Genomic DNA, 10,684 nt, shown 5'->3' with positions numbered 1-10,684 from the left:
TCTTAATAAATTATTGGATGATTTAAATAATAATTTCAAGTAGACAAATCTTCAGAAATGTACTTATTTAATTGGCTCCTTTCTTAACACATACAGAGAATTTGATTATTATTTACAAAAAGTATCAGGTGAACTGGTCTACCTAATGTTATGAACAGTAATAAATGGATGACGACTTATTTTTATCCCCATGAACGTGCAGCTTTGGACTTTGCCGTCCTCCAAGAGTCCAGAGTCCGGGTGGTGTTCTGGAGCGCCCGGTCCTTGTCCAACAGGGGCACACAGGTGCAGCCCACTGCGATAGACACGTAGACCTCCGAATATGTGTGACGGCCCCCGACGCAAGAACCGGACCTCCTGAGGACCACGGAAGGAGCGTAGACAGGAGTGCTGCGATACTGCTGGCTCTCCTGCCGCTGAGATCCGGTCAGGCAGCCTTTACACAGGCAGTACGCCTCAGGGATGTGACGAGGGAATCTGCTCGGGTCGTACGAGATCCTGAAAACGGGCAGACAACAGACGCTATAGCCTAGTATCAATACGGTATCATGGTATCGTAATCAAACAAAACAAACAAACAAACAAACATGTTTCATAATGACAAATCCTGAATTGCGATGCACGTTAGTAACAATATCTTTAGTTGACGTCAGTGTATCAATATTGTAGGTATGCAACTAAAATGTTTAAAACACCTGTATATCAAAATGATGATATTAATGGATAGAGGAGCCATACACGAATAAAATGAGCCCTAGTTTGTAAGAATTGGATAAGGATCAAGGATTGTATGACACCTTTTATGTTGTAAATCCGCCCAAATTTTCTTGCTCAGACAATGTAAAATCATTAGGGAATTTGTGACCAAACCTTTAGAAAAATGCCTGTATTTTAGTCTTATTAGTTGAAATGTGTTTAAAAAGGCCATATTCCGATTTTTCAACGGCAGCGTCCACTCGAGCAATCTCATTTTCTGGGTCAAATTCATTCCAACTTCACAGAAAACAAGAATAATAATTGTGAATCACATCCACATAGTTTTCTATCGTGATCGAATCCTATGAACATGTGATTTTCGATGCCGAAATCAAGGGAGATTTTCACCTTTGTCAGAACCACAGAAAATCTCAACCAACTGAACATTTCAAAAATGAGGTGCTATTTCCCAACAACGGAATCTCTAGTAAGTATTACCTCGTGTGAAAAAAAATGAGAAAACGCGATTTGGGTGGATGCTTCTGTAAAACCTGTAAATTAATACACTATCGTAACAAATAGCAATACTATAAGCCACAATATCAACGTTTTCCCACCATTACACAGCAACTCACAATACGATAACACAATATATTGATACTGACGCTGCTGTATCGATACTCGTGTACACAATGATTTTTAACATTTGACAGCAACAGTGTCAATTGTTGATGCTTCTGTATCAAGACTGAAACACAACTTGTAACAGATAATATCACCGTCCATCTCAGCATCAATATTTTCTCCCACCACGACTGTAAACCTGGGGGTTGACTCGCAGAGTAACTTGATATTTTTCCAACGATACAGATAGTATCAGAGCTATAAAACAAAATCATCACGAATTGTGATGTCAGTTGGGCACAATATCGATATTTGAGGCTGATCTAACAATACCGCATCATACCATATTGTTGCGGTATCCCAATACTGTATCGCACAGAGTACCACCTCAAAAAATAATAATGAGCAACATTAAAGTACAGTTACATAGTAGGCAAAAACAAGGCAGAGGTTCTATTCCTAAAAAGTATATTTAATATTTTTAGTAGCCACTTGAGCATTATGCAGTTTGTAACGGAACATTGTGCTTAACTATAGAAAAATAAAAATTGTGCTTTAATGATTCAATTAAAAGGTATTGCACATAAAAGTTGAAAATTATACCGAAATAAACATTTGATAAACGATAAAAATGGCTGGATTGCGTCAGGGAAGGCATCCGTCGGAAAAACTCTGCTAAACAAATCATGCAGGTGGCTCGCTGTGACAGGATCAAAACGAAACTCACTTATTCTACTACTATCAAATTCAAATGTAAAAGTTAAAACCTTAAACTTGAACTGTACTTAATTGGATTAAATAAAAACTAGCATGCAGTTTGAGCATTTGCATTCTATTTTGCATGATAGTCATACTTTATACATCCCACACCACACAGGTTTATTTTTATTTTATTTTATTCAAGGTAATTTCAAGGACGATTCAAATTGCATCAGCCATACTGCAAAAAAAAAAAAGGAAATTTGAAGTAAAAGTGAGTAATTTGTCAACTTGGTGGCAGGTCCAGTTTAGTGGTACTTGAACAATAAATGTTATGCTATTAAATAAAAGTTTTGAAGGATACCTTTGTCTTATCATGTTTTCGGTAAAACTGTGCCTTTCATTCAAAAATGTCACTCCGAGACGTCATTTCAATTCCGGTTCTAATCATTTCAAGTACAAATCAGCTTTGCTGGCAGTTGTGTAATGCAGAGGGTCCAAATAACTATAAAAAAATCAAAAATTGCGATCTTAATGCACTCCCCCGAAACATTAAAAAAAATGTAATAAAATAAATAAAGTAACTAAAAAATATATAGAAGCCTAATATACAGTACATGTATACTTGTATAATGTATAGCGTTACCTGTAGGCCCAGGGGGAGACGCTGAGCAGGTTGACCGGGAGTCTACTCTTGTTCTCCGCCGACGATGAGCGCGCGGCGGCGGCGCTGGGGCAGCTCAGGTTGACGCCGTCTCGGGGCTCCAGCTGCAGGGCGTGGTGGAAGGCGCTCAGCACGCCGACCGAGAGGCGCCCGAACATCTGCTCCAGGATCTCCTCGGGAAGGTCCAGACACGAGCGGGGCCGGGCCACCTTTCTCACGCGGCCGGCCACAGCGGCGGCACCGTCGGCCAGGAGCAGCAGCGCGGCCGCCGCCAGGAGGAAGACGCGGAGCCCGGCGGGCATGACGAGCTTTCCGGTGTCTCCACTCCGACGATTCAAGTGCGAACATGCGGTCTCATCGCACTCGTAGCAATTCAACTTGGCGCAACTCCGATCCGAGTGCAAGTGAGCTTCTGTCTTCTCTCCACGCAGCAGAGCTCTGCTACCAAAAGCAACGTCTCGCGTGGGAGTGGGAGGTGCACACAGGGTGCAGCTGTGTGTGGCTGTCCGGGATCAACTGTGTCCATGCACAAACGACATTCAATCACTTCGGTGATTACGGATGGATCATATTTAATGCGTATTTACACTCACACGCCACTTTATTAGGTACACAATGTACTGAGAGTTAGAACTGCATTAAAAAAAAAAATATCTGCTTTTACAAATATATTTAATTAAATGCATCTTTGCCAATATAGATATAACAGGGATTGGCAAATACTGCTATCCAGTGGTGCTTTAAAGTACAAGTTTTATTCGTTCAGTGACCACGATTGTAACTCCAAAACATCTCAAATCATATTTTCCCCATGGAAATGAATGGAAATACTCTTAACCTGTTACAGAATCCCCCCCAAAAAACAAAACTAATTTGTAATGTGTTTTTAATAAAAAAACAAAAAAAAGGCATTCAAAAGTTTATAAAAACATAGTGATGACATAAGTGGAATGTAAAGAATTAAAGTTTTTGCATTTTTTTTTGGCTTCAATTCAACGGACACTGTGCTGCTCCTTCTGGTGTGCACACCTTGGCCACCTGGGGGCAGTGTAATACAAAGTCACAGATTAAAAGAGTGACGTGCAGTAATTTTTCAAAAAGGATAGCGAATGTATGCCTGCTGTATTATGTCTGTCTACATGTGTTGCGCCACCATTTGTGTTCATATATCCATTGATGATATTAGCTAGCCCATCTATGTTGTTTTGCATTGATGGTTAGCATTGAGCTAAATAGACTATCGTAAGGCAAAGCTATGTGGTTGGTTTAAATACACAGTGTACAGTCCCCTCGCCAGCTAATCGCAGAGCACATTGAAACAAACATCAATTCGCACTCACATTCACACCTACGGGCAATTTAGAGTCTTCATTCAACCCACCACGCATGTTTTTGGGATGTGGGAGGAAACCAGAGTGCCCAGAGAAAACCCACACAGGCACGGGGAGAACATGCAAACTCCACACAGGCAGGGTTGGGATTTGAATACCGGTCCTCAGAACTGTGAGCCAGATGTGCCAGTCGCCCACCTTCCCGGCCAGATATGATTTAATTAACTTAAATATTTCATTAAATATTTGGTAGCATCACCCTTACTTGCAATAACTGCATCAAGCCTGCCAGACTGTTGCATTCTTCATTTGAAATGCTTTTTCAGGCCTTTACTGCAGTTTCTTTTAGTTCTTGTTTGTTTCTGGGGGTTTCTCCCTTTAGTCTCCTCTTCAGGAGGTAAAATTGGGTTAAGGTCCGGTGATTGACTTGGCCAATGTAAGACCTTCCACGTTTTCCCCCTGCTGAAGTCCTTTTTTGTGTTGGCAGTGTGTTTTGGGACATTGACTTGTTGCATGATGAAGCTTCTCCCGATTAGTTTGGATGTATTTTTCTGCAAATTGTCAGACAACATGGTTTTGTAGACTTTAGAATAGAACTGCTACCCCGCCTCTCGCCTGAAGATAGCTGGGATAGGCTCCAGCATGCCCGCGACCCTTGTGGGGATAAGCGGTACAGAAAATTGATGGATGGAGTTACTCTGGGATTCCTACCCATTAGTAACAGACACTACTGTAGTGGTAGAAAAAATATACAAATATCGATATTGGGGTTTGGCATCATTATTTATACCATACAGTATTGATACACTAGTGTCAAATATTGATATTGTGGCAGGAATTCATGATGATTTTGTACAATTTGGGGATATGTGCTTTTGCTTGGAGCAGAATGCTATGCACACCTGGCTCACACTTATGAGATTCTGGGTTTAAATCTTGGCTCTGGTTTTCCTGTGTGAAGTTTGTATGTTCTACCTGTGCGTATGGTTTTCTCTGGGTACTCTGGCTTCCTCCCAGATTTAAAAAAAACATGCATGTTAGTAGCCTCATTGAAGACTAAATTGTCCATAGGTCTGAATATGATTGTTAATGCTTGTTCAACCGGTCCAGATTGTACCCTGCTTCTCTTTCCCAAAGTTACCTGGGATACACACCACCTCACCCGCAACCCGAATGAGGATGAGTATAGAAAATGGATGATATGAAATGAAATGGATAACTCTGTTATTGTCAATTAAAAATTAACTAATGTCTGTAAAGGCAGATTTGTTTTCCTTTCAGCACTTGTAATGTGCATGTGTACCAATATTGCAGTTAATATGTCAAGAGTGTTTAAACAAAATACTTTCTACTTAAATATACAATAATAGTGGACACTGAACACAAATAATTAAAGCTGTGAACGAACCACCAACACCAACTTTTCCCATGGCGTTGTCCAAGTATGAGCCCTGGAATTTGTCCAAAATGGCTGCACTCCAAACCAAAATGGCAGACTTCCTGTTTAATTTCAGGTGTGGGTGTTTAGAACGTTTTCGTGCATCTTGTTATGATAGAAATGTCCATCCAGTTTTGTGTCAATAATTTAAAATGGTGTCTGGGGTAGACTGTTTTTCCAACTTTTGAACAAGTTACGAGCCGGGGAATAAAAAAAAAAAAAAAATGGCAGCTTCAAACCAAAATGGCTGACTTTCTGTTAGACATGTCCACCCAATTTCGTGTCTAGCTATAAAACAAGTGACCAGGGCTGATTTTTTTCCTTACTTTCTAGGCCTTTTCACTGAATTTGTCCCCCCAGATGGCTGCTTCAACCCAAAATGGCCCACTTCCTGTTCAATTTCAGGCATGAATCCACCAGACTTGTTCGTGCATCTGGTTATTATAGACATGGCCCCCAATATTGTGTCGATCTGTAAAACTCGTGATGTGGGTTGATTTTTTTCTAACTTTCTAGGTCCCCTTTTCAACTGTATTTGTCCCCAAAACTGTTGCTTCAAATAAAAATGGCTGACTTCTTCAGGTTTCAGGTATGAGTCTTGTTTCGCTTTGATCAGTAAAACCTGTTTCCGGGAGTGATTGTTTTTTCAACTGTTTTTCTAACAAAGCAAAAAGACTGCGAGTTGCCCAAAATGGGTACTTCAAACCAAAATGGCCGCTCAACTGTTCAAATTCGGACATGGGTCCATGAAACATTTTTGTAAATCCTGTTCTGACGGACGTGTCCACCCAATTTTATGTCGATCTGTGGAAGTGATGACCGGAGCGGATTTTTTTTCTAGCTTTCTAATGGCCCCCATTTCACATCATTCGTTTTGAAAATGGATGTTGAAATCAACTCGAAACCAAACCAGCTCACTTCCTCTTCAATTTCTGGCATGGTTCCATTAAACGTTTTCATGCGTCTGATTACGATTGCCATGTCCACCCAATTTCTTATTGATCCGTTGAAAGTGGTGACGGGCAGATTTCGTCTCACGTTCTAAGCCCCCTTTTCACCAAATTTGTTCCCCAAATGGCTGCTTCAAACCAAAATGGCCCACTTCCTGTTCAATTTCAGGTGTGAGGCCATGAGACTTTTTCGTGCGTCTTTTTATGATAGACATGTCCACCAAATTTCATGTCGATCTGTGAAACTGGTGTCGGCAGCTTTTTGTGTGCAAACCAGTTGTTCACGTTAGTTTGCAAAGTGTGCCACGAAGCTACTCGGGCAGCAGCTCATCTCCAAGGTCTTCGTCCGCGAAGTCGTCATCGTCCACCCGCACCTTGGCCCCCGTCTTAGGTCGCTCCATCAGGGGCCCTAGTGGATCCACGTAGGAGGCATCTACACACAGACAGCTTTTTGTTAAGTAGTTGTGTAGAGAGAGACATATGTGGGGGCTCCTTACCGAGTTCTTTGGGGCTGCTGCTCTCGTAAGGGTCGTTGGTAGCAGGAAGTGACATCACCTGGGCACCCAGACGCTCGCCTTTGTTGCCGTTGCTGCTGCTGTGGCCGCTGTCTGCAACGCATGCACATATTCGTTGCCTAAAGTTGCTTTCTTTGTGGCAAAATATACATTTTTCACAGCCTAATGCAGCCTTTTTGTGAGCAAATGGTGGTTTAATAGAAAAGCCTATTAAGAATAAATCTGATGTTATTGTGGCCTAATATAGCATTTTCCTTAACTAATTCCATCCATCCATTTTCTGAGCCGCTTCTCCTCACAAGGTTCGCGGGCGTGCTGGAGCCTATCCCAGCTGTCATCGGGCAGGAGGCGGGGTACACCCTGAACTGGTTGCCAGCCAATCGCAGGGCACATAGGAACAAACAACCATTCGCACTCACAGTCATGCCTACGGGAAATTTAGAGTCTCCAATTCATGCATGTTTTTTTTGGGATGTGGGAGGAAACCGGAGTGCCCGGAGAAAACCCACGCAGGCACGGGGAGAACATGCAAACTCCACACAGGCGGGGCCGGGGATTGAACCCGGGTCCTCAGAACTGTGAGGCTGACGCTCTAACCAGTCGGCCACCGTGCCCCTTAACTAATTCTAGTGGCAAAATGTAGCCTTTTGTGAGAAAATAGTGTTTGAATGACAAGATATAAAAAAAATTATAGTCTAACGGAGCCTTTTTTGAGCAAATAGTCTTAATTGCAAAATATGTTTTTTTTCTTTTTCTGGCCTAATAGGGCCTTATCCTTAAAGTGTTTTAAGGCAGCTTTTTTTTGTCAGCAAATGTAATGTTTTAATGGCAAAATATCACATTTACATGGGAAACAAACCAAAATAGTTTTCAGTGGCCCAAGAGTTTAGTTTGTTTTTTCGTGAAAAACCAAAAACAACAAATAAAATCACTTAAGCATAACCTGATCAATTATACTGTTGAATAGCAAGACTACCACTTAACAAAACTACCACTTTTATGGCCAAACATACCATTTTGTGACAATACAAAGCGTTTCTGGGATACAATTTCAAGAAATACATTTTGTTAAACAATTCCATTTTATTTTAATTTTTTTTAGCAAAAAACAGCATTATTGGGAGACTTTCTACAAGATGTTAGGAGTATGACTAAGGGACTTTTTTGCAGACAAATGTCGCTTTTTGGTGAGCAAACAGTGTTTTAATGGCAAACTACTGCATTGCTGTGGACAAGGTATAGCTCCCCCCTCCCCCCAAAATACAACTTTTTTTAGTCAACTATTGCATTTTTCAAGAACAAATGTTGCACTTTAGTCCAACAACTGATTGATAAATTAAGATGACTTTTTGTTCATACAAGTCAATTGAAGATGTGCTTACAGACTACAGCAGCCCAAATGTGGCTACCAGGTAACAATAGCAACATAAAGCTTAACAAAAAAAAAAAAACACAGGAGCCAGTCTGCCTTCCCTCAAAGTAACACACTTTTGGCACAAGGCCTCAGAATGAGAACTCCGTTTGGGGAAAAAAACAATCAGAAAAAGTTATTTCTCAGGACGCAGAGTTTTATACAAGTGGAGTGACGCAGGAGAAGAATGATAAGGAAGCCAGATTCCAGTTTGTGTGCTATTAAAGTTATTTTAGTACTCCTTAAACACAAGGTGAACTTTGTAGCTATAACAAAAAGGACACATTACTTTAAAAGGCAAGAGGGACAATGAACAGTGCATTTTCTCTCACAGAATTCCCAGCACAGATCTATTTACAAGTGCTGCAGACTTTACAGAAAAGAGGGAAAACTCTCAGGTACATGCGAGGTTTCTCATATTTGGATTTCTTTCCAAGTCAACATAAAGCAGCGCTTACAGCGTTGTGAAGGTGTGTTCGGGTGCTCGGGAAAAGTGAGGGATGAAGCATATTAATCCACATGTGCCGTCACGGGTTCAAAGCATCAATCATCAGAAGGTTTGACTTGATGTTGAGCTTGTGATATGGATCTTTGGTGTGTGTGTGTTAAAAAAAAAAAAAAAGTGGGATTTACCAGCACTTCCTGCGCTGCCCTCTCTGCGACATCGGGCACTGCCCTCTCGTGCCGACTTCACCCTCTGCAGGAAGATAAGAAAATTGTCTACAAAAACATGTATGTTACAGTCACTGAATTCCCAAAACCAGTCTGTTATGCTCATCGAAGACTAGTCAATGTGTACAAAAAAACATGTTACAGCCATCCATTCTTTGTCCCGCTTATCCTCACCAGGGCCGTGGGTATGCTGGAGCCTATCCTAGCTGACTTTGGGTGAGATGCGGGTTACACCCTGAACTGGTTGTCAGCCAATCACAGGGCAGATATAAACAGACAACCATTAATACCGAAGGACAATTTAGACTCTTCAATAGACCTACCATGCATGTTTTTTTGGGGGGGGGGGGGGATTTGGGAGGAAACCGGAGTACCCGGAGAAAATCCTCGCAGAGAACATTCAAACTCCACAGAAGAAGGCACGGATTTGAACCCACGACATCAGAACTGTGACGTGGATGTGCTTACCAGTCGTCCACCGTGCCACCTGTTACATTCATTAAAGTTGAACCAAACTCATTGTCGTGTTTAGTTTCAAAATACATAAAATATTTTCGAAGGTAAGTGCTGAAAACGTGCAAAGACTGAGAATAATTTAGTAGTGAATTGTTGAACTATAGCTTCAAATTCTTTTTCATCACCTCAGTTGGCTGGATTTTTTTGGGTGGCGCCGAGACATCAGCGGGTTGTGGCAAAAACTTTCTAGCATGAGCCTATATAAACACCAAGCATCCTTAAGTCATACAGTGGCCATTCGGGGGAATTGCCACTTCCTCATGCATTATAACCTGACCCATTACAACCAGCACAGCGTGCAACTGGCCATCAAACTATGCCCACAACTTGAAAAAAATACATCTTTCCCGAAGTGTAATGTGTTTTGTGTTATGTGGTTTACAGGGTCTCTGCCGTCTGGCCCCAAGCACGTTGCAACGGCGAAACGGACGGGATCTGCCGCTCCGCGATCCCTTGCCAGCCCGACAGCATAGCTGTCGGCGCTCTGGCACAACAGCGTTAGGGTCATCAACCTCACAGTTGCCATCCGCACGTCGCAGGGCGAGGAGCGGGCGGCGGGGGAAATCATCCTAGGAGACCAGTGCGCGTCACGCAAATGTGACCACTTATGAAGCAACCTTCGGCGGCCACAGGAGCACGTTGTCCCGCTGATTTTAAAGGGAGGGAAAAGTTTCCAGGCAGCATGGCTGCTGGTCATTATGACGGCTCAGAGGTTGGTTCTCGTCACCCATGAGAGCGTGTGCAACTACATTACCTTTAAGGTTTACAAATACACATATGTTACATTCATTGACGATTAAATTGGTTTTGATGGAATGCCACATGCATAGAAGACTGTCTTTGATGTTGACTCAAACGTGTATATTACATTCACTGAAAACTAAAGTGTCTTTGAAGTTTCCAAATACACATCACATTCAATGATGACTAAATTGTCTTTGATGTTGACAAAACAGTCATTGAAGGAACAAAAATGGGTTACGTTCATTGAATACTACATTTTCTTTTATGTTTACAAAACATTTATGTTCAAATGACTGATTTCTAGTTTTGCAAACATTGAAGACAATTTAGTCTTCAATTAATGTAGCATGTGTGTTCTGTCGATTTAGTCTTCAACAAATCTAAACTCTCTTCAGTGTAAACAAAACGGTGTGTGTGAGTGAGG

The 10,684-nt window shown here is 41.7% G+C and overlaps 2 protein-coding genes across 3 annotated transcripts in view; both read right to left on the bottom strand.

Annotated features, from left to right (window-relative positions):
- Positions 1-50: 50 nt before the first annotated feature.
- Positions 51-3,216, bottom strand: il17d (interleukin 17d). The gene is made up of 2 exons (XM_061792494.1): positions 2,666-3,216; positions 51-498 (listed from the first exon to the last, which is right to left on the bottom strand). Exons 1-2 carry the CDS (start codon positions 2,983-2,985, stop codon positions 183-185), a joined length of 636 nt encoding a protein of 211 aa, XP_061648478.1. The 5' UTR covers positions 2,986-3,216; the 3' UTR covers positions 51-182.
- A 290-nt stretch (positions 3,217-3,506) lies between these two features.
- The window catches only part of LOC133486804 (intraflagellar transport protein 88 homolog), a 37,602-nt gene continuing 30,424 nt past the window's right edge, over positions 3,507-10,684 (bottom strand). For both annotated transcript variants that reach the window (XM_061792486.1, XM_061792485.1), the window contains 3 exons: positions 8,962-9,025; positions 6,900-7,010; positions 3,507-6,835 (listed from right to left, as the gene is read on the bottom strand). In XM_061792486.1, the coding sequence (XP_061648470.1) occupies positions 6,714-6,835; positions 6,900-7,010; positions 8,962-9,025 (297 nt within the window). In that variant the 3' untranslated portion in view covers positions 3,507-6,713. The remainder of the gene's footprint in view (positions 6,836-6,899; positions 7,011-8,961; positions 9,026-10,684) is intronic.

Source organism: Phyllopteryx taeniolatus, chromosome 12 (genome assembly GCF_024500385.1).
Source record: "Phyllopteryx taeniolatus isolate TA_2022b chromosome 12, UOR_Ptae_1.2, whole genome shotgun sequence".
In the NCBI taxonomy this organism is placed as follows: Eukaryota; Metazoa; Chordata; class Actinopteri; order Syngnathiformes; family Syngnathidae; genus Phyllopteryx; species Phyllopteryx taeniolatus.
This window is presented reverse-complemented; position numbering and strand designations above follow the sequence as displayed.